The following is a 24,871-nucleotide window of genomic DNA, read 5'->3' as shown; positions in this document are numbered from 1 at the left end:
CTCCCCAAACCTCTCCGCCTCTCTCTCAGCCTTGAAGACGCTCCTTTGAACCCAACAAGCTATTGGTCACCTGTCCTAATGTTTCCTTTTTTGGCTCGGTGTCAATTTTTGTCTGGTTACGTTCCTATGAAATGCCTTGGGACCTTTAAAGGCGCTATACAAGTGCAAGCTGTGGTTGCTGTTGTCAACAGAACCCAGAGATGGAATTTCCTCATCCACTGTAATAAGGCCACACAATGATTAGGACGTTCCAGAGCTCAGCTTCTCAGCTCCCGCCACTGAAACCTCCGGCACTCTACCACTTCAGTTTTTTTTAAAAATTCAGAATAAGGCCACCATAGAATATAAATTTAAACTCACAGTTACCTCGTTGTTTTAATGTTTTAGCAGGTCTCAGTGTAACGTGCTGTGAGCAATGCTACAAACACCGACAGCAGAAACTTTATACCATGCAACTGGCAGCCTATTATTCTGCTGCTACGGTGAAGCTATGTTTACGCTGGACCCTCCTTTGAATACAGCAAAGCCTAATTGCTGCAAATAGGAACATAATGAGACAATTAGAGGCTAATTGCTAGTGAGGGAAATTTGCGGATATGACCGGTGCTTGTAAATTTACGGCACCAGGTCCGCAGAAACCAGCGTGACATGGCTAACCTGCCTTTCACAACTTTTATAAGACTTTTGACATTTTGGAGGGCGAGGGGTGCTCTCAATACTTTTCTATGGGTAGACAAATAGGGAATGAAGTGGGGCAAGTGGAGCATGTTTCAATGGGAGAACATTTTGGAAACAGTGGTCACAATATCATTAGGTTTAGAGTAGTTATGGAAAAAGCAAAGAAACAATCAAAGGTGAAGATAATCAACGAGAAGAGGGTTAATGTCAGTGAGTTGAAAAGGGATCTGGCACAGTTGGAGATGAAACAAAGAATGGCAGGTAAAACAGTAAATGAGCAATGGGAGGGGGAGGGGGAAGAGGGAGGGGGAGAGGGGGAGGGAGGAAGGGATGAGGGATGAGAGGAGGGGGGAGGGCGGAGGGGGGAAGGGAGGGGTGGGGGAAGGGAAGGGGGAGGGGGAGGGGGGAGGGGGGAAGGGGGCGAAGGGGGAGGGGGAAGGGGGGAGGGGGATGGAGGGGGAGGTGGAGGGAAATGGGGGGGAGGGAGCAAGGGATGAGGGGGAGGGGGAAGGGGAGGGGGAGGGGGAAGGGAGGAGGGGAGGGGGGAAGGGAAGCGGGGGAAGGGAAGGGGAGGGGAAGGGGGGAAGGTGGAGGGGGAGGGGGATGGGGAAGGGGTGAAGGGGATGGGGAGGGGGAAGGGAGGGGGGGACGGGATGAGGGGGGATGGGGGAAGGGATGAGGGGGAGGGGGGAAGGGAGGGGGAAGGGAAGGGGGAGGGGGAAGGGTGGGAGGGGGAGGGGGGAAGGGTAGGAGGGGGGAAGGGGGAGGGGGAAGGGTGGAGGGGGAAGGGTGGAGGGGGAAGGGTGGAGGGGGGAGGGGGAAGGGTGGGAGGGGGAGCGGGGAAGGGGGGAGCGGGAAAGGGGAGGGGGAAGAGGGAGGGGGAAGTGATGAGGGAGGAGGGAGGGGGGTGGGGGGAGGGGGCAAGGGGGGGAAGGGGAGGGGGAAGGGGAAGGGGGAATGGAAGTGGAGGGGGAATGGAAGTGGAGGGGGGAGGGGAGGGGGATGGAGGGGGGATGTGGAGGGGGAGGGGGAAGGGATGAGGGGGGGAAGGGAAGGGGAGGGGGGAAGGGATGGGGGAGGGGGGAAGGGATGGGGGGAGGGGGATGGGGAGGGGGGAAGGGATGGGGGAGGGGGAAGGGGATGGGGAGAGGGGGGAGGGGGACAGGATGAGGGGGAAGGGGAGGAGGGAAGGCGGAGGGGAGGGAAGGGAGAGGGGAGGGAAGGGGGAGGGGAGGGAGGAAGGGGAGGAGGGGGGAAGGGATGGGGGAGGGGGGGAAGGGATGGGGGAGGGGGGAAGGGATGGGGAGGGGGGAAGGGATGGGGGGGAAGGGATGGGGAGGGGGGAAGGGATGGGGAGGGGGGAAGGGATGGGGAGGGGTGAAGGGATGGGGAGGGGGGAAGGGATGGGGAGGGGGGAAGGGATGGGGGAGGGGGGAAGGGATGGGGGAGGGGGAAGGGGATGGGGGAGGGGGGAAGGGGAGGGAAGGGGGAGGGGAGGGAAGGGGGAGGGGAGGGAGGAAGGGGAGGAGGGGGAGAGGGGATGGACGGGAGGAGGGGAGGGAAGGGGAGGGGAGGGAAGGGGGAGGAGGGAAGGGGGAGGAGGGAAGAGGGAGGAGGGAAGGGGGAGGGGAGGGAAGGGAATGGGGAGGGAAGGGGAGGGAAGGGGAGGGGAGGGGAAGGAAGGGGAGGGAAGGGGGGAAGGAAGGGGAGGGAAGGGGAGGGGAAGGAAGGGGAGGGAAGCGGGGAGGGGAGGGAAGGGGGAGGGGAAGGAAGGGGAGAGTGCAGGGAAGAGGGGAGGGGTGGGGTGGGATGGGGTGGTGGGGGGAAGAGGTCATCCAAAGCTAGAGCTCCCTGGATGACTAAAGAAGTTGAGATTAAAATGAAACAGAAAAAGGAGGCTTATGACAAATGTCAGGTTCATAATACAGTAGAGAATCAAGCAGAGTACAGAAAGTGCAGAGGAGAACTGAAAAAGGAAAATGTGTCAGCCTCGATTTTGTGCTCAAGTGTCTGGAATGGAACTCGAACCCACAACCTGCTGACTCAGAGGCAAGAGTGCTACCAATGAGCCAAGGCATGTGCGCTCTTAGAGGTTTCCTACAGCCACCACTCTAATAAGGGACCTGTATCGGATTTGAAGTTTCACAAGGTGAAAATGTGTAATGTAAATTAAGATAATTATGAAACTCTGAGCTGCTAAATTATATATTATGTACAAACGTATGAGCAAGACAGCTGGGGAGCAGCTGAGGTAAGCAGTGAGAAGTGACAGGTTGGAAAAGAAGCACAATTTAAAATGGTGTGCATCTCTGGTACAATAACTGTTATACACCATGAATTGCGGGGCTGATCGTGCAGGTCTGCACCTGCACATTGAGTAAATATCCCGTGAGACTGCGACTAGCTCCAGCACCTTGTGACACAATAAATTAGCAAATAATTTGTAACTCTACTTCACAAGTAAAATGCCTTATGCTGTAGCTGGTGGCGAGGAAGGAAATCCCATCAAGATGCAGTACTGCAACATGGAGGAAGAGATTCCCTATGTTCACTACTTGTAGTGGAACTGTAAGAGTGTGCTAAACAAATGTATTAACAACTCAGCTAGAAATAATGATCAGAGGAAATCTTCCTGCTATGATTACAAAATCACTAACACGGTTTAAAGTTTCTGTGGCTACTGTCATTACAATGTCACTAACACAAAACATCACTGGAAATTGTCCCAATATGATTACAATCTTATTAGCATATTGCGACCAGAGGGCATCTGTTGTGTATGTACCTTTAAGAGAATAACTGGTCTCAGACTGCAATACCGGCAGTGACCACCCCTGTATAAAAGGCGCTAGAGAGCCTCTGTTGGTTAGTTTCGTTTATGCCTTTCACCAGTAAAGACTTGTTTGTTTCTCTCCTGCTAGTCCGTGTCTCAATCATTCACGGACTTAACACTGGCGACGAGTTAGAAAGAACTTACCTGTAACTCAGCAGCAGCTCCGACAACGTTGAAGGTCGGAAGAAAAAAAAGAGTCCATTGAAACTCGAGGAACGGGCGTCGACCGTCAGTCATCGGGTTCAAGGCTTTGCAGGAGCGACGTTCCAGAGCCAGGCTGGGTTCCTCGGTCCGTGGTTTCCCAGCTAATCGGGCTGGTGGCAGGTAGTGCTCTAATCCTTCCTGGGCTGCAACGGGGCCGGGCAGCGAGTCGGGAAGCAAGGAGAGAGAGAGAGGGTGGAGCATACAGGGCGCGGCCGGTGTTTCGAAGCTGGGCAGCGTTCGGACCTCAGAAGAGGGAGGGAAGTGTTCCAGAGGGTCCGCTCCACGACGGGAAAATAATAAAAGAAAAAGAATACGCGCAAGAAACCGTGGAAAGCAGCGCTAACAACAGCGGGGAAGAAGGAAAAGCGCGGGAGGCGCCATTTTGTTAAATCAGAGAAGAAGGCAAAGCACGGGAGGCGCCATTTTAGATTTGCAAGATGCCGAAGACTGGCTGTATCACTGCTTTTGATAATACATTAGAGGACTGGACCACGTATGTGGAAAGAGTCGAGGTATATTTCGAGGCAAATGAAATAGCGGAGGGGAAAAAGGCATCAATATTGCTAAACGTAATGGGCGCTAGAACGTACGGCCTATTGCGGGATCTGATTACTCCAGCCAAACCGAAGGCGAAGAGTTTTAACGAAATTGTTGCTGTTCTACAGGAGCACTTAAACCCTGCACCGCTGTTGATAGCAGAAAGATTTAAATTCCACAGGAGAACTCAGCACAAAGATGAGAGCAATGCTGAGTATCTTACGGAACTACGTAAGCTATCAAAGCACTGCCAGTTCGGAGCAGGACTGGCAGATACCCTACGGGACAAATTTGTCTGTGGACTCCTGAGTGAAGGAACACAGAAGAAGTTACTTGCAGAAAAAGAGCTGACGCTAGATAAGGCTTTCAGCGTGGCAGTATCGTATGAAGCAGCAGCCAGGGGAGCTGCAGAAATTCAACAAAAACCACAGGAATACGGCACCCACGAAATGACACGGGGATTTGCAAAATGTTATCGCTGCGGCAGAACTAACCATGACCAGAAGGACTGCTGGTCCAAAGACAAAATATGCAGACAATGCGGGAAGATTGGACACATTGCACGAGTTTGTAGGTCTGGGAAGAAGACCAGCGACAACAAAAAGGCTACTAAGGAACCGCACAAGAAAGTACAAAAGATGACGGACAGTAGTTCCGAAGACCAGATGAGCGATAGTGAATCCGAGAACAGGAGATTAAGCTGTCTCAAACTTCACAATGTAATCGCAAGAGAGGATCACCGAACCATTTGGGTCACCCTCACGATAGCAGGGTCCCAAGTTAAAATGGAATTGGATACAGGATCAGCGCTAACCATCATGAATCGACGAGACTATCAGCGGCTATTTTCACACATACCATTGAGAGAGACATCCATCGTCTTGACGACGTATACGGGGCAAAAAGTATACCCCAGAGGAAAAATAAGGGTGCCTGTCGAATACAATGGCAAGAAAATACGGAAATTGTATCTCTACATACTGCTAAATGGTGGACTACCGTTATTGGGACGGGAATGGATCAGGAAGATAAACTTAGATTGGCATTCCATTCATGCAATGACGGTGGACGGTAAAAAAGATGAAGACGTCACTCCTGGACGATTGTCAACAATCTTAGCTAACGCCAAAGAGGTATTTCAACAAGAATTGGGCACGCTTAAAGGCGTAACCGCCTCGTTAAAAATAGAAGAGAATGCAGTTCCCAAGTTTTTCAAAGCGAGACCGGTACCATATGCAATTCGTCCAGCCGTCGAGGCAGAGCTGGAGAATCTGGAGAAGGCGGGCGTGTTGTCTAAGGTCGACTGGAGCGAGTGGGCGACACCCATCGTTCCTGTCATGAAAAAAACGTTAAGCAATAAGTCCGGAGAGCCAAGGAAAATTCGCATCTGTGGGGATTTCAAGGTGACGGTGAACCCTGTCCTTCACACAGTACAATATCCTCTTCCAAGGATAGAAGACATCTTCGCCTCACTGTCTGGAGGGAAGCGTTTTACAAAAATTGACCTAGCACAAGCATATTTGCAGATGGAGGTTGAAGAGTCCTCTAGGAAGTATCTCACGATAAACACTCACAAAGGTCTTTACCAATATCATCGATTGGTATTCGGAGTAGCATCGGCTCCGGCGATATGGCAAAGAGCGATGGAACAAGTCCTGCAAGGGATTCCGGGGACTCAGTGTTACTTGGACGACATCCTTGTAACAGGTGAAAATGACAGTGAACACCTTAACAACCTAGAACAGGTGCTCACTAGACTACGGGAACATGGGCTGCGAGCCAACTGCCCCAAGTGCGAATTTTTTAAGAAACAGATATCGTATTGTGGCCACGTGATTGATGAAGAGGGGTTACATAAGTCCCCTGACAAAATTGAAGCGGTTGTTAAGGCCCCAGCGCCTGAAAATGTGTCGCAACTGAGGTAATTCCTCGGGTTGGTGAATTACTATCATAAGTTTTTGCCGAATTTGTCGACAATTCTGCATCCACTGAACGCCCTGCTACGAACGGGGGTAGCATGGAAATGGAGCGATGATTGTAAACGTGCTTTTCAGAAGAATAAGGACTTAATCACTTCGAAGGAAGTATTGGCTCACTACAACCCAGCACTGCCAATCAGGCTGGCGTGTGATGCGTCTCCCTACGGCATTGGGGTGGTAGTGTCACATAAATTCCTTGATGGTTTGGAGAGGCCGATAGCTTTTGCATCACGCTCGTTAACTTCTGCCGAGCGTAACTACGCCCAGATTGACAGAGAGGCCCTCAGCCTAGTGTGGGGGGTGAAGAAGTTCAATCACTATCTGCACGGTCAAAAATTTACTCTACTAACCGATCATCAACCTCTTGTCTCCATTTTCAACCCTCAGAAGGGCGTACCGATAATGACAACACAACGGCTGCAGAGATGGTCCCTTTTCCTAGGGGCACACCAATATGACATCGAGTACAGGGGAACTAAACAGCATGGAAATGCTGATGGATTGTCACGTCTACCGTTGCCGACGGTGGAAGAAGAAGACCTTGCAGTGGATCCAATGGAGTTATTCCACTCAACCATAGTCGAATGTCTCCCTGTGACGAATGCAAACATAGAAAAGGAAACACGGAATGACCCGACACTATCACGGGTCTATGATTTAACGGTGAAGGGATGGCCAGCACATGGCGAACCACTGCTGCCAGCATTTTCACCAAGAAGAGAACAGCTGTCAGTGTGCAGAGGAACCTTGATGTGTGGATCCAGAGTAGTAATTCCACCTAAGTTGATGGATAGAGTGCTCAATGAGCTTCATGAGGGTCATCTGGGTGGGGTAGAAATGAAGAGCTTAGCCAGAGCGTTTGTGTGGTGGCCGGGAATCGATAGAGAAATCGAAGAGATGACCAAGAGCTGTGCAGGATGCCAGAAGGTCCAAAACGCCCCACCACTAGCTCCTCTGCATCCATGGGAGTGGCCCTCATCTCCATGGCAAAGGGTGCACATTAATTTTGCTGGTCCCTTCATGGACTCGATGTTTTTAATTGCGGTGGATGCACATTCAAAGTGGCCAGAGGTAATAAAAATGTCCTCAACCACCACGGAAAAAACTATCACAGTTTTACGAACCATATTCGCCAGGAATGGGCTGCCTGAACAGATTTGCTCTGACAATGGACCACAGTTTGTGTCTGAAGAGTTCCGGAGGTTCTTAAAGAACAATGGTGTTAAGCAATACACATCTGCCCCATATCATCCAGCCACTAATGGACTGGCCGAGAGGTTTGTCCAAACATTCAAGAAGGCTATCAAGGCAATGTGTAATGAAGATATACCCCTACAACACAAGGTGGACAACTTCTTGTTATGCGGTTACCAACCAAACTCCAGCCATGATGTTCTTCAATCGAAGACTACGATGCCGCTTGGATTTGGTTAAGCCAAATGTCCGAAGAGATGTGGAGAACAGGCAGTTTCAGAATATGAATGAAAGGCCGACCAGGAGTTTTAAGATAGGTCAACCAGTTTTGGCCCGGGACTACCGCACTGAGAAATGGCAGCCAGGAACGATTTGTACACGACAAGGACCTCTCATGTATACCGTGGGCGTTGGGGAGAGCATTGTAAGACGCCATGCTGACCAGATTCTAGAGTCACTGGAAAACGTCAACTCCACACTACGATCTGATACACCTGGTAATGAAATCGACGTTCCAATTGCAGCTACCGCAGAACCGGTAATATTGGAAGCAGATGAACCAAACAACGACATTGATTCCAACTCAACATTGCCAGAAGAACCTGATACTCCAAAGAGGCGTTATCCAGACAGAATCAGGAAGCCTCCTCAAAGACTGAACTTATAAGTGTTTAAACTTAACCAATGTATCTAGCAACAGTAATTGTGATTGTAATTCGTTATCATTAGTGTTAAATGAATGTTATGTACTGTTTATCTAAAAGGGGAGGAATTGTTGTGTATGTACCTTTAAGAGAATAACTGGTCTCAGACTGCAATACCGGCAGTGACCACCCCTGTATAAAAGGCACTAGAGAGCCTCTGTTGGTTGGTTTCGTTTATGCCTTTCACCAGTAAAGACTTGTTTGTTTCTCTCCTGCTAGTCCGTGTCTCAATCATTCACGGACTTAACAGCATCCTCGTACTTTGATCACAATATCACGAACACACAGTGACCAGAGGACTCCCTCGGGTATTGATCACAATATCACTAACACACAGCGACCAGAGGACTCCCTCGGGTATTGATCACAATATCACTAACACACAGCGACCAGAGGACTCCCTCGGGTATTGATCACAATATCACAAACACACAGCGACCAGAGGACACCCTCGGGTATTGATCACAATATCACTAACACACAGCGACCAGAGGACTCCCTCAGGTATTGATCACAATATCACTAACACACAGCGACCAGAGGACACCCTCCGGTATTGATCACAATATCACTAACACACAGCGACCAGAGGACACCCTCGGGTATTGATCACAATATCACTAACACACAGCGACCAGAGGACTCCCTCGTACATTGATCACAATATCACTAACACACAGCGACCAGAGGACTCCCTCGGGTATTGATCACAATATCACTAACACACAGCGACCAGAGGACACCCTCAGGTATTGATCACAATATCACTAACACACAGCGACCAGAGGACTCCCTCGGGTATTGATCACAATATCACTAACACACAGCGACCAGAGGACTCCCTCGTACATTGATCACAATATCACTAACACACAGCGACCAGAGGACTCCCTCGGGTATTGATCACAATATCACTAACACACAGCGACCAGAAGACACCCTCAGGTATTGATCACAATATCACTAACACACAGCGACCAGAGGACTCCCTCGGGTATTGATCACAATATCACTAACACACAGCGACCAGAAGACACCCTCAGGTATTGATCACAATATCACTAACACACAGCGACCAGAGGACTCGCTCGGGTATTGATCACAATATCACTAACACACAGTGACCAGAGGACTCCCTCGTACATTGATCACAATATCACTAACACACAGCGACCAGAGGACTCCCTCGTACATTGATCACAATATCACTAACACACAGCGACCTGAGGACACCCTCCAGTATTGATCACAATATCACTAACACACAGCGACCAGAGGACTCCCTCGGGTATTGATCACAATATCACTAACACACAGCGACCAGAGGACACCCTCAGGTATTGATCACAATATCACTAACACACAGCGACCAGAGGACTCCCTCGGGTATTGATCACAATATCACTAACACACAGCGACCAGAAGACACCCTCAGGTATTGATCACAATATCACTAACACACAGCGACCAGAGGACTCGCTCGGGTATTGATCACAATATCACTAACACACAGTGACCAGAGGACTCCCTCGTACATTGATCACAATATCACTAACACACAGCGACCAGAGGACTCCCTCGTACATTGATCACAATATCACTAACACACAGCGACCAGAGGACACCCTCCAGTATTGATCACAATATCACTAACACACAGCGACCAGAGGACACCCTCGGGTATTGATCACAATATCACTAACACACAGCGACCAGAGGACACCCTCGGGTATTGATCACAATATCACTAACACACAGCGACCAGAGGACACCCTCGGGTATTGCTCACAATATCACTAACACACAGTGACCAGAGGACACCCTCGGGTATTGATCAGAATATCACTAACACACAGCGACCAGAGGACACCCTCGGGTATTGATCACAATATCACTAACACACAGCGACCAGAGGACACCCTCGGGTATTGATCCAATATCACTAACACACAGCGACCAGAGGACACCCTCGGGTATTGATCACAATATCACTAACACACAGCGACCAGAGGACACCCTCGGGTATTGATCACAATATCACTAACACACAGCGACCAGAGGACACCCTCGGGTATTGATCACAATATCACTAACACACAGCGACCAGAGGACACCCTCGGGTATTGATCACAATATCACTAACACACAGCGACCAGAGGACACCCTCGGGTATTGATCACAATATCACTAACACACAGCGACCAGAGGACACCCTCGGGTATTGATCACAATATCACTAACACACAGCGACCAGAGGACACCCTCGGGTATTGATCACAATATCACTAACACACAGTGACCAGAGGACTCCCTCGTACATTGATCACAATATCACTAACACACAGTGACCAGAGGACTCCCTCGTACATTGATCACAATATCACTAACACACAGCGACCAGAGGACTCCCTCAGGCTTTGATTACTTTGCTGTTGGCACAGAGAAATCCTGCCTTGTAGTTTCTTTTGCGAAATGTAAAACTTTATTTTAAGAATCTTCAGCAGGGATATTAAGACTAATTAAAATCAGGTTAACAATGGGCAAATTATATTACATGTCTTTTGGCCCTGCACTGGTGCAAAGCTGTTTAATGTAATTTGTTTGCCAGCTTTCCCAAATCACATTGAGGCACGTGTGAGAGAGACCTCATCGAGGGGGTAACCTCCCACTATTTTTACTCTTCATCTGTTGTAAATTTTAAAAATGTCCAGATAATTTTTTTACCTTAATTTTAAATGCTATCGGAGAGCCTGAGGGACATTCTCTTGGCTCCTGAGAAGTGAGTTCTATTTTTCTCACACTAGTACCTGTAATGTAACAACAGCCACAGAATAAAAGTTTTCCGCACATGTGCCACTTTGTCCATGTTTAATACTGAAACCCGCACCAAGGTTCCAATAAATGTGAAGTGAGGACCAAGTTAAAAAGTTAGGCCAGGAGATCCGTGAACACGAAGGAAACCAGAATGAGAAATACAAGCAGCTGACAAGATCACCTGGTCTGGGTTCTCGAGCACCCACAAACCATACTCATAGGATACACTGTCTTCTCTGCTATCACAACTGCAGCCAGACTCAACATGTGCTAACAAATATGGGCAATGGCTGTTCCTAGTCAATGGAAGGAAAATATAACCCGTAGTATGTAAACTGCACGAAATAATCATTAACTATAGCTAATAACTAACAACGAATATTACAAAAATCAACAAAATCCACACAATTGTGATGGAAGGGCAGGGGGAAGAGATAAAAGTGGGATGGGGCTCATTTCCATTCCACTTTGAAATTCCCACAAGTTAATGTTTTATTCCTACATTACAACAGTGACTATACTTCAAAAGTACTTAATTGGCTGTAAAACGGTTTGGCACGTCCTGGGTTTGTGAAAGGTGCTATAGAAATGCAAGTTCTTTCTTTAATGTTTGTAATACAGAGCCTGCTATCTGCCTCTGTTGGTCTAAGTTGATAAGGCTGCTTGTCAATCACAGGTGACTACGTTGATTTCATAGAAATTACAATGCTATGGCGCTGCGACCTCTCCAGTGTCAGCCTTTGCTCAGTGGGTAGCACTCTCACCTCTGAGTCAGAGGTCATGGGTTCAAGTCCCACTCTGGAGACTTGAGCACAAATATCTAGGATGACACTCCAGTGCAGTACTGAGGGAGTGCTGCACTGTAGGAGGCACCATCTTTCAGATGAGACATTAAACCGAGGCCCAGTCTGCTCATGGACGTAAAAGATCCCATGGCACTATTTCGAAGAAGAGATGGAGAGTTATCCCCGGTGTCCTGGGGATAACTTCCTTATTTATCCCTCAAACAACAGATTATCTGGTCATTATCACATTGCTGTTTGTGGGAGCTTGCTGTGCAGAAATCAGCTGCTGCGTTTCCTACATTACAACAGTGACTACACCTCAAAAAGTACTTCATTGGCTGTAAAGCGCATTGGGACGTTCGGTGGTTGTGATAGGCACTATATTAATGCAAGTCTTTCTTTTTTCCAGTTATATTTAACATTTCCAAAGCACAACAGATTGAAGAACATAAGAAATAAGAGCAGGAGGAGGCCATTTGGCCCTTCGAGCCCGCTCCGCCATTCAATAAGATCATGGCTGATCTTCTAGCTCATCTCCACCTTCCCGCACTATCCCCATATCCCTTGATTCCCTTAATATCCAAAAGTGCATCGATCTCTGTGTTGAATATACTCGACGACTGAGCCTCCACTGCCCTCTGGGTTAGAGGATTCCAATGTTTCACCACCCTCTGAGTGAAGAAATTTCTCCTCATCTCATTCCTAAATGGCTGACCCCTTATTCTAAGACTGTGACCACTGGTTCGAGACTCCCCAGCCAGGGGAAATATCCCCCTTGCATCTACCCTGTCAAGCCCTGTAAGAATTTTGTATGTTTCAATGAGAACACCTCTCAGTCTTCTAAACTCTAGAGAATATAGGCCTAGTCTACTCAATCTGTCCTCATAGGACAATCCCCCCATCCCAGGAATCAGTCTGGTGAACCTTCGTTGCACTCCCTCTATGACAAGTATATCCTTCCTTAGGTAAAGGAGACCAAAACTGTCCACAATACTCCAGGTGTGGTCTCACCAGGGCCCTATATAATTGCAGTAAGACGTCTTTACTCTTATACTCAAATCCTCTTGTAATAAAAGGCCAAAATACCATTTGCTTTCCTAATTGCTGGCTGTACCTGCATGTTAACTTTCAGTGATTCGTGTACAAGGACACCCAGGTCCCTCTGAACACCAACATTTCCCAATCTCTCACCATTTAAAAAATACTCTGCTTTTCTATTTTTTGTACCAAAGTGGATAACTTCACATTTCTCCACATTATGTTCCATTTGCCATGTTCTTGTCACTCACTTAGCCTGACTATATCCCCTTGAAGTCTCCTTGCATCCTCCTCACAACTTACATTCCCACCCAGCTTTGTATCATCAGCAAACTTGGATATATTACATTTGGTCCCATCATCCAAATCATTGATATAGATTGTGAATAGATGAGGCCCAAGCACCGATCCCACTCATTACAGCCTGCCAACCCGAAAATGACCCGTTTATTCCTACTCTCTGTTTTCTGTCTGTTAACCAATCCTCAATCCATGCTAGTAAATTACCCCCAATCCCATGAGTCCTAATTTTGTTTAATAACCTCTTGTGTGGCATCTTATCGAATGCCTTCTGAAAATCTAAATATACCACATCCACTGGTTCCCCCTTATCTATTCTGCTAGTTACAACCTCAAAATATTCTAACAGATTTGTCAAACACGATTTCCCTTTCATAAATCCATGTTGACTCTGCCCAATCCTATTATTATTTTCTAAGTGCCCTGTTACCACGTCCTTAATAATAGATTCTAGCATTTTCCCTACTACTGATATCAGGCTAACTGGTCTGTAGTTCCCCATTTTCTCTCTCCCTCCTTTCTTAAATAATGGGGTTACATTTGCTACCTTCCAATCCGCAGGAACTGTTCTGGAATCTATGGAATTTTGGAAAATGACAACCAATGCATCCACTATCTCTAGCCACATCTTTCAAAACCCGAGGATGTAGGCCATCAGGTCATGGGGATTTATCGGCTTTCAGTCCTGTTAATTTCTCCAGTACTATTTTTTTTTACTAATATTAATTTCTTTCAGTTCCTGATTCTCGCTAGAATCTTGGTTCTCCACTATTTCCGGGAAGTTTTTTGCGGAAGACAGACACAAAGTATTTGTTTAATTTCTCTGCTATTTCCTTATTCCTCATTATAATTTCTCCTGTCTCACCCTGTAAGGGACCCACATTTACTTTCGCTAATCTTTTCCTTTGTCCATACCTATAGAAGTTGTTACAGTCTGTTTTTATGTCGCTCAGTTTTTCTTTTCCAGGGAACTCATAATTTCTGGGAAGTCTGATCTTCTATAATTATTATTTGGCACAGCAACAAGCACAAAATACTGTGGGAACATTTACACCACGTGAAAAGGAAGTTCTCGGAATTTTTATTTTTGTATCAACGATACAAATTAAGCACTTCCATTTCCAAAGGCGTTAGAAACAAATGAGAGGCCCAGTGTCGGGAGAAGCTGGTGAGTACTTAAACTCACTTTTGCAGGCTTTTTTCAGAGGCTTACCAATCTCACAGACCGGCGGCGGCGTTCTAGAGCCACGTCACGATTCAAAAAGTGACGCAGGCAAGAGGAAACAGCGGATTGGTTGAGTACGGCCAGGTGAGTATTTATACTACTCTATAGTTTGACAGTTAAGGTTAATAGTTTATAAAGTTTAGACGGTCTTAATTTTTGTGGTTATAGTTTCTAAGGTCTCTGTTGTGTAGTGGGGAGTGCTAGTAAACAAGGGCCCTTGAGTATATCATTTAATTGTAGTGTAATTGGTGGTATTGATTTGATTTAATTTAATTTGAATTAATTAAAGGGTAAGTCATGGCAGCACAGCTCGGCCCCGTGGCATGCTCTTCCTGCACTATGTGGGAAATCAGGGACACTGGAAAGTGTCCCTGACGACCATGTGTGCGGGAAGTGTATCCAGCTGCAGCTACTGACAGACCGCATTGCGGCGCTGGAGCTGCGAATGGATACATACTGGAGCATACACGATGATGATGATGACATCGTGGATAGCACGTTTAATGAGTTGGTCACACCGCAGGTAAAGGCTGCACAGGCAGGAAGGGAATGGGTTACCGCCCCGCAGAGCAGTAGCCACAGGCAGGTAGTGCAGGGGTCCCCTGTGGCCATCCCTCTCTCAAACAAATATTTGGATATTGCTGAGGGAGATGGCTTATTGGGGGAAGGCACCAGCAGCCAACTTCCTGGCACCATGGGTGGTCCTGCTGCATAGGACGGGAGGAAAAAGAGCGGGAGAGCTATAATAATAGGGGATTCTATTGTAAGGGGGATAGGCGTTTCTGCGGCCACAAATGAGACTCCAGGATGGTATGTTGCCTCCCTGGTGCAAGGGTCAAGGATGTCTCGGGGCGGCTGCAGGGCATTCTGGAGGGGAAGGGTGAACAGCCAGTTGTCATGGTGCATATAGGTACCAACGATATAGGTAAAAACCGGGATGAGGTCCTAAAAGCTGAATATAGGGAGTTAGGAGGTAAATTAAAAAATAGGACCTCAAAGATAGTAATCTCAGGATTGCTACCAGTGCCACGTGCTAGTCAGAGTAGAAATAGAAGGATATTTCAGATGAATACGTGGCTAGAAGAATGGTGCAAGGAGGAGGGATTCAAATTCCTGGGACATTGGAACCGGTTCTGGGGAAGGTGGGACCAGTACAAACTGGACGGTTCGCACCTGGGCGGGACCGGGATCGATGTCCTAGGGGAAGTGTTTGCTAGTGCTGTTGGGGAGGGTTTAAACTAAAATGGCAGGGGGTTGGGAACCTGTGCAGGGAGACAAAGGAAAGGGAAGCAAGGATAGAAACAAAAGACAGGAAGGAGAAAAGCAAAAGTGGAAGGCAGAGAACTCAAGGGTGTAGATCAAACAGAGCTACAGTAAATAATAATTCTAAAAGGACTAAGTGTTAAAAAATCAAGCCTGAAGCTTTTATGTCTTAATGTAAGGAGCATTCATAACAAGGTGGATGAATTAGCTGCGCAAATAGATGCAAACGGATATGATATCATTGGGATTATGGAGACATGGCTCCAGGGTGACCAAAGCTGAGAATTCAACATCCAGGGGTATTCAATATTCAGGAAAGATAGGCAAAAAGGAAAAGGAGGTAGGGTAGCATTGGTTAAAGAGGAGATTAACACATTAGTAAGGAAGGATATTAGCTCTGATGATGGGGAATCTGTGTGGGTAGAGCTGAGAAATACCAAGCGGCAGAAAACGTTAGTGGGAGTTGTATACAGACCCCCAAACAGTAATGCTGAGGTTGGGGATGGCATTAAACGGGAAATTAGAGATGCGTGCAATAAGGGCACAGCAGTTATCATGGGTGACTTTAATCTACATATAGATAGGGCTAACCAAATTAGTAACAATACTGTGGTGGAGGAATTCTAGAGTGTATACTGGATGGTTTCCTGGACCAATATGTCGAGGAACCAAGTAGAGATCAGGCCATCTTAGACTGGGTATTATGTAATGAGAAAGGATTAATTAGCAATCTTGTTCTGCGAGGCCCCTTGAGGAGGAGCGATCATAATATGATAGAATTCTTCATTAAGATGGAGAATGAAGTCGTTGACTCAGAGACTAGAGTCCTGAATTTAAATAAAGGAAACTACGATGGTATGAGGCACGAGTTGGCTAGGATGGATTGGGGAACGTTACTTAAAGGGTTGACGGTGGATAGGCAATGGCAAACATTTAAAGATCGCATGGATGAACTACAGAATTTGTTCATCCCTGTTTGGCATAAAAATAAAACAAAAAAGGTGACTCAACCGTGGCTAACAAGGGAAATTAGGGATAGCATAACATCCAAGGAGAGGACATATAATTTGGCTAGAAAAAGGAGGATTGGGAGCAGTTTAGGATTCAGCAAAGGAGGACAAAGGGATTAATTAAGAGAGGGAAAATAGATTATGAGAGTAAGCTTGCATGAAACATAAAAATTGACTGTAAAAGCTTCTATAGATATGTGAAGAGAAAAAGATTGGTGAAGTCAAGCGTAGGTCCCTTGCATTCAGAATCAGGGGAATTTATAATGGGGAACAAAGAAATGGAAGACCAATTAAATGCATACTTTGGTTCTGTCTTCACAAAGGAGGACACAAATAACCTCCCAGAGATGTCGGGGAACATAGGGTCTAATGAGGGAGGAGGAATTGAATGAAATCAGTATTTGTAGGGAAATGGTGTTAGGGAAGTTGACGGGATTGAAGGCCGATAAATCCCCAGGGCCTGATAATCTACATCCTAGGATACTTAAGAAAGTGGCCCCAGAAATAGTAGATGCATTGCTGGTCATCTTCCAAAATTATATAGACTCTGGAAAAGTTCCCATGGATAGGAGGATAGCTAATGTAACCTTTAAAAAAGGTGGTAAAGAGAAAACAGGGAATTATAGACCGGGAAGCCTGACATCGATAGTGGGGAAAATGCTAGAGTCCATTATAAAAGATGTAATAGCAGAGCACTTGGAAAACAGTGACAGAATCGGACAAAGTCAGCATGGATTTACAAAAGGTTAATCATGCTTGACTAATCTACTGGAATTTTTTGAGGATGTAACTGGTAAAATAGATAAGGGAGAACCAGTGGATGTGGTGTATTTGGATTTTCAAAAGGCTTTCGATAAGGTCCCGCATAAGAGATTAGCGTGTAAAATTAAGGCACATGGGATTGGGGGCAAGGTATTGACTTGGACAGAGAACTGGTTGGCAGACAGAAAGCAAAGAGTTGGAATAAACGGCTCTTTTTCCGAGTGGCAGGCAGTGACTAGTGGGGTACCGCAGGGATCGGTCCTTGGACCCCAGCTATTCACAATATATATTAATGATCTGGACGGGGGAACTAGATGTAATATCTCCAAGTTTGCAGACGACACAAAGCTGGGTGGGCGTGTGTGCTGTGAGGAGGATGCCGAGAAACTCCAGGATGATTTGGACAGGTTGGGTGATTGGGCAGAAGCATGGCAGATGCAATATAACGTGGATAAATGCGAGGTTATCCACTTTGGTGTCAAAAACAGGAAGGCAGATTATTATCTAAATGGCAATAGATTGGGAGAAGGGGAAGTGCAACGAGACCTGGGCATCCTTGTGCACCAGTCGCTGAAAGTAAGCATGCAGGTGCAGCAGGCGGTTAAGAAGGCAAATGGTATGTTGGCCTTCGTAGCGAGAGGGTTTGAGTACAGGAACAAGGATGTCTTGCTGCAGTTGTACAGGGCCTTGGTGAGGCCACATCTTGAGTATTGTGTGCAGTTTTGGTCGCCTTATCTGATGAAGGATGTTCTTACCATGGAAGGAGTGCAGCGAAGATTCACCAGGCTCATACCTGGGATGGCAGGAATGACGTATGAGCAGCTAGGGGCCAAATTAAAAAGCAGAACCACAAGGGTAATAATCTCTGGATTATTACCTGAGCCACGAGCGAATTTGGCTAGGACAAATAAAATTAGAGAGTTAAATGCGTGGCTCAAAGACTGGTGTGGGAGAAATGGGTTTTGCTTCCTGGGACACTGGCACCAGTACTGGGGCAGGAGGGAGCTGTTCCGTTGGGATGGGCTTCACTTGGCCAGTGCTGGGACTAGCGTCCTGGCGGATCATATAACTAGGGCTGTAGAGAGGGCTTTAAACTAACTAGTGGGGGGGAGGTTCCTAGAGAGCAAATAATAAAAATGACAACAGAGAAGGTCATAGACTTAGGTAGCAGTGGGGAAATTAAAAACCAGAGCGTGTCAGGAAGGGGCAGAAGGTATGGAGTAAAAGGTAAAGTAATAAAAAGGGCAAAAGCAGGAACTAAGTGTCACAAAACATCTTTGAAAGTTCTCTATCTGAATGCACGTAGCATTCGTAACAAAATAGACGAGTTAATGGCACAAATAACTACATATGGGTATGATCTTGTGGCCATTACAGAAACATGGCTGCAGGGTGACAATGCCTGGGAATTAAACATACCAGGTTATTTAACGATCAGGAAGGACAGGCAGGAAGGAAGGGGAGGTGGGGTGGCTATGTTAATAAAGGAAGGAATCACTGTAATACAGAGAAATGATATTGGGTCAAAAGATCAGGATAATGAAACAGTTTGGGTGGAGATAAGGAATAATAAGGGGAAAAAAACACTAGTGGGCATAGTCTATAGGCCTCCGAACAGTTGCAACTCTGTTGGACGGAGTATCAATCAGGAAATAGTTGAGGCTTGTAATAAGGGAACATCTATAATTATGGGGGATTTTAACTATCATATTAATTGGACAAATCAAATTGGGCAGGGCTGCCTTGAGGATGAGTTCATTGAGTGTATTAGGGATGGGTTTCTTGAGCAGTATGTAACTGAACCGACCAGGGGGCAAGCAACCTTAGATCTGGTCCTGTGTAACGAGACAGGATTAATTAAAAATGTCCTAGTAAAGGATCCCCTTGGAATGAGTGACCATAACATGGTTGAATTCCATATTCAATTAGAGGGTGAGAAGGTTGGATCTCAAACAAGCGTGCTAAGCTTGAATAAAGGAGACTATGAAGGTATGAGAGCAGAATTGAGTAGAGTGGATTGGGAAAATAGATTAAAGGGTAAGACGATACATGATCAGTGGTGTACATTTAAGGAGTTAACTTCCAAAAAATATATATTCCACTGAGAAGAAAAGGGTGTAAAAGAAAAGACAGCCATCCGTGGCTAAGTAAAGAAACTAAGGATAGTATTCGAATAAAAACAAGGGCATATGAGGTAGCCAAATCTAGTGGGAGGATAGAGGATTGGGAAAACTTTAAAAGACAGCAAAAAAATAACAAAAAGATTGATTAAGAAAGGGAAGATAGATTATGAAAGTAAATTAGCAAAAAATATAAAAACAGATAGTAAGAGTTTTTATAGTTATATAAAAAGAAAAAGGGTGGCTAAAGTAAATGTTGGTCCCTTAGAGGATGAGACCGGGAAATTAATGGTGGGAAATATGGAGATGGCAAAAACACTGAATGAATATTTTATATCAGTCTTTACAGTAGAAGACACTAAGAATATCCCAACACTGGACAAACAGGGGGCTAAAGCGGGGGAGGAGCTAAACACGATCAAAATCACTAAGGAAGTGGTACTCGGTAAAATAATGGGAATCAAGGCGGATAAATCACCTGGACCTGATGGCTTACATCCTAGGGTCTTGAGGGAAGTGGCGGTAGGGATTGTGGATGCATTGGTAATAATTTTCCAAAACTCCCTGGACTCAGCAAAGGTCCCGGCAGACTGGAAAACTGCTAATGTAACACCCTTATTTAAAAAGGGCAGTAGACAGAAGGCCGGAAACTATAGACCGGTTTGCCTAACATCTGTGGTAGGTAAAATTTTGGAGTCCATTATTAAGGAGACAGTAACAGGACATTTGGATAATCATAATTTAATAGGACAAAGTCAGCATGGTTTTATGAAGGGGAAGTCATGTTTGACAAATTTGCTGGAGTTCTTTGAGGAAGTAACATATAGGGTGGATAAAGGGGAACCAGTGGACGTAGTGTATTTAGACTTCCAAAAGGCATTTGACAAGGTGCCACACAAAAGATTATTGCTTGAGATAAAAAATCACGGGATTGGGGGTAATATTCTGGCATGGATAGAGGATTGGCTATCTAACAGAAGGCAGAGAGTTGGGATAAATGGTTCATTCTCAGACTGGCAATCAGTAACTAGTGGTGTTCCGCAGGGGTCAGTGCTGGGTCCCCAACTCTTTACAATCTATATTAACGATTTGGAGGAGGGGACCGAGTGTAACATATCAAAGTTTGCAGATGATACTAAGATGGGAGGGAAAGTAGTGAGTGAGGAGGACATAAAAAACCTGCAAGGGGACATAGACAGGCTAAGTAAGTGGGCAGAGATTTGGCAGATGGAATACAATACTGAAAAGTGTGAGGTTATGCACTTTGGCAGGAAAAATCGTAGAGCAAGTTATTATCTTAATGGCAAGAAACTGGAAAGTACTGAAGTACGAAGGGATCTGGGGGTCCTGGTGCACGAAACTCAAAAGGTTAGTATGCAGGTGCAGCAAGTGATTAAGAAGGCCAATGGAATGTTGGCTTTCATTGCTAGGGGGATAGAATATAAAAATAGGGAGGTATTGCTTCAGTTGTACAAGGTATTGGTGAGACCGCACCTGGAATACTGCATAGTTTTGGTGTCCATACTTAAGAAAAGGCATACTTGCTCTCGAGTCAGTACAAAGAAGGTTCACTCGGTTAATCCCGGGGATGAGGGGATGGACATATGAGGAGAGGTTGAGTAGATTGGGACTCTACTCATTGGAGTTCAGAAGAATGAGAGGCGATCTTACTGAAACATATAAGATTGTGAAGGGGTTGGATCGGGTGGATGCGGGGAGGATGTTCCCGATGATGGGTGAAACTAGAACTAGGGGGCATAGTCTTAGAATAAGGGGCTGCTCTTTCAAAACTGAGATGAGGAGGAACTACTTCACTCAGAGGGTGGTAGGTCCATGGAATATGCTGCCCCAAAAAGCTGTAGAAGCTACATCATTACATCAATTTAAAACAGAAATAGACAGTTTCCTAGAAGTAAAGGGAATTAAGGGTTACGGGGAGCGGGCAGGAATTTGGACATGAGTCTATGTTCGGATCGGTCATGGCCCTGTGGGTAGCGGAGCGGGCCCAGGGGCCGTGTAGCTTTATCCTGCTCCTATTTCGTGTGTCTAATTCTGTTAGATTCAGGAGATGGTTCTGTGATAGTAGATTGGCGGTTAGGATCAGATCAGCCATGATCTTATTGAATGGCGGAGCAGGCTCGAGGGGCCGATTGGCCTACTCCTGCTCCTATTTCTTATGTTCTTATGTTCTTATGAGAGATTGGGTCGATTGGGCTTGTACTCGCTCGAGTTTAGAAGAATGAGAGGGGATCTCATTGAAACTTATAAAATTCTAACAGGACTAGACAGACTAGAAGCTGGAAGGATGTTCCCGATGGTCAGGGAGTCCAAAACCAGGGGTCACAGTCGAAGGATAAGGGGTAAGCCATTTAGGACAGAGATGAGGAGGAATTTCTTCACCCAGAGAGTGGTGAACCTGTGGAATTCTCTGCCAAAGAAGGCAGTAGAGGCCAATTCATTAAATATATTCAAGAAGGAGTTGGATATATTTCTTAAGGCTAAAGGGATCAAGGGATATGGAGAGAAGGCAGGAACAGGGTACTGAATTTGGATGATCAGCCATGATCTCATTGAATGGCGGAGCAGGCTCGAGGGGCCGAATGGCCTATTCCTGCTCCTACCTTCTATGTTTCTATGGACTTTCAGAAGGCTTTCGATAAGGTCCCGCAATAGAGATTTGCGTGCAAAGTTAAAGCACATGGGATTGGAGGCACGGTACTGACTTGGATAGAGAACTGGTTGACAGATAGGAAGCAAAGAGTTGGAATAAACGGATCTTTTTCCGAGTGACAGGCAGTGACTAGTGGGGTACCGCAGGGATCGGTGCTAGGACCCCAGCTATTCACAATATATATTAATGATCTAGACGAGGGAATTAGATGTAATATCTCCAAGTTTGCAGACGACACAAAGCTGGGTAGGCGTGTGTGCTGTGAGGAGGATGCAGAGAAACTCCAGTATTATTTGGACAGGTTGGGTGATTTGGCAGATGCATGGCAGATGCAGTATAATGTGGATAAATGTGAGGTTATCCACTTTGGTGGCAAAAACAGGGAGACAGATTATTACCTGAACGGCAATAGATTGAGAAAAGGGGAAGTGCAACGAAACCTGGGTGACCTTGTGCACCAGTCGCTGAAGATAAGCATGCAGGTGCAGCAGGCGGTTAAGAAGACAAATGGTATGTTGGCCTTCATAGCGATAGGATTCGAGTACAGGAGCAAGGTTGTCTTGCTGCAGTTGTACAGGGCCTTGGTGAGACCGCACCTTGAGTATTGTGTGCAGTTTTGGTCGCCTTATCTGAGGAAGGATGTTCTTGCCATGGAAGGAGTGCAGCGAAGATTCACCAGGCTGATACCTGGGATGGCAGGAATGACGTATGAGGAGAGATTGGATCGATTGAGCTTGTACTCGCTGGAGTTTAGAAGAATGAGAGGGGATCTCATTGAAACTTATAAAATTCTAACAGGACTAGACAGACTAGATGCTGGAAGGATGTTCCCGATGGTCGGGGAGTCCAGAACCAGGGATCACAGTCTAAGGATAAGGAGTAAGCCATTTAGGACAGGGATGAGGAGGAATTTCTTCACCCAGAGAGTGGTGAACCTGTGGAATTCTCTGCCAAAGAAGGCAGTAGAGGCCAATTCATTAAATATATTGAAGAAGGAGTTGGATATATTTCTTAAGGCTAAAGGGATCAAGGGATATGGAGAGAAGGCAGGGACAGGGTACTGAATTTGGATGATCAGCCATGATCTCATTAAATGGCGGAACAGGCTCGAGGGGCCGAATGGCCTACTCCTGCTCCTATCTTCTAGGTTTCTATGTAAACCCTCTGCAGTTCCACAGCCTGGTTGCATAAATAGCAAAGTGCTCGCTTCCTAACAAATCTGATCACCAGGGGTCTCTAAAGGCTTCATGGGTAAATGCATTTAGTCACACAGGCCAAAAGATGTCAGGTTCGATCCCCAGTCAGTGCTAGGTTTGCTAACTTCATCAGGGGCAGTAGTTGAGCGCTACAAGAGCGTCAGCCATGGCTCAGTTGGTAGCACTCTCTCCTCTGAGTCAGAAGGTCATGAGTTCAGAGGTGCCGTCTTTCGGATGAGACGTCAAACCGAAGCCACGTCTGCCCTCTCAGATGGACGTGGCACTATTCCAAGAAGACCAGGGAAGTTCTCCTCAGTGTCCTGGCCAATATTTATCCCTCAACCAACACCTAAAACAGATTAGCTGGTCATTACTGTTTGTGGGAGATTGCTGTGAACAAATTGGTTGCAGCTCTTCCTACAGCACAACAGTGACTACACTTCAAAAGTACTTCATCATTGGATATAAAGCACTTTGAGACATACTGAGATTATGAAAGACACTATAATAAATGCAAGTTCTTTCTTTCCCTCTTTCTTTTACAATTGGCCTCAGCATTCCTTAAGGTGTGGTGGGGAGGGGGGGCGGTGGAAATCAGGCAGGATTTTCATTCCTGCTTTCTATCCAGTGCTCCTATGTGGACGTAAACTGGGCTTGGCTGTGATGTCACCTACAGTCAAATAACCTGCCAACACTCGGTTTCCAGTCTCCAACATAAGAGAAAGGGCACCACGGGGGTGCTGGAGCCAATGGATCAGCAGCCCAAACATGACTCAGGCCTTCAGGAGAAATGGGGGCAAAGGTGAGAATATTGGGGAGTAAATTTGACTGCCTTTGATGAGTGAGTTCACCATTCATCGGATCAATGAATGATATAGCACAGAAGGGGGGCAGTCGGCCCATCGTGCCAGTGCTAGCTCTTTGAAAGAGCTATCTAATTCCTTGGCGAAACAGTGGAGGAAAATGAGACCTCACAACTCAGGTGAGGAGCTGCTCAGGAAGGTGGAAGAGAAAGGGGTAGGGAGATAACTGGAGCAGCTCATTTGCCCACTACAAGCATGTCTCGCCAGTTAATAGCTTAGTAATATCGGTAGCAGCGGTGGATTAGTATGTACATCTCCCCAACCCCTACAAGACCACAAGCAGTCATGTGCATCTTCCCTCCCGCAACTAGGTAGCTAGGAATCAGGTGAATTCCCCAGAGGGAGGGAGTGAGAGAGATTGAAAGTCACTGAATGAGTCAGCCCAAGGCTGCTCTCACACACCACCCAGTCGCTGGTTCAAGAGCAGCAGTGGCAAAGGCCTGGGAGCACATCACCTACCTTGCCCTTTTGGCCGGGGAATGGTGTGTGGCATGGGGAGACCTAAAAAAGGGCGAGAAGAAAAAAAAATACATTAAAAATGTGAGGGTGAGAAAAACCAAATGTTTAAACATACTTTTTTGACCCACACATTTACATAGGCCAAAAAAGTGACAAAAAAATCAAAACAATGACATGTTAAATTACTGTAGTTTTATCATACAGTAAAAACAATTTTCATAAAAATAATAAATAAA

The 24,871-nt window shown here is 46.3% G+C and overlaps 1 protein-coding gene across 10 annotated transcripts in view; it reads right to left on the bottom strand.

The window, feature by feature from the left end:
* Positions 1–24,871, bottom strand: part of LOC147106041 (ataxin-7-like protein 1) — a 371,841-nt gene that overhangs the window by 161,048 nt on the left and 185,922 nt on the right. For 7 of the 10 annotated variants that reach the window (XR_015081322.1, XM_086008735.1, XM_086008726.1 and 4 more), the window contains one exon: positions 24,636–24,677. The exons of the other annotated variants lie outside the window; for them this stretch is intronic. Coding sequence is in view for 6 of the 7 variants with exons in the window: in XM_086008735.1 (XP_085864861.1) it covers positions 24,636–24,677 (42 nt within the window). In the remaining variant the exon portion in view is untranslated. The remainder of the gene's footprint in view (positions 1–24,635; positions 24,678–24,871) is intronic. 10 annotated transcript variants of the gene reach the window in all.

Source organism: Somniosus microcephalus, chromosome 16 (assembly GCF_052327205.1).
Source record: "Somniosus microcephalus isolate GS21.2 chromosome 16, FLI_Smic_1.0, whole genome shotgun sequence".
In the NCBI taxonomy this organism is placed as follows: Eukaryota; Metazoa; Chordata; class Chondrichthyes; order Squaliformes; family Somniosidae; genus Somniosus; species Somniosus microcephalus.
This window is presented reverse-complemented; position numbering and strand designations above follow the sequence as displayed.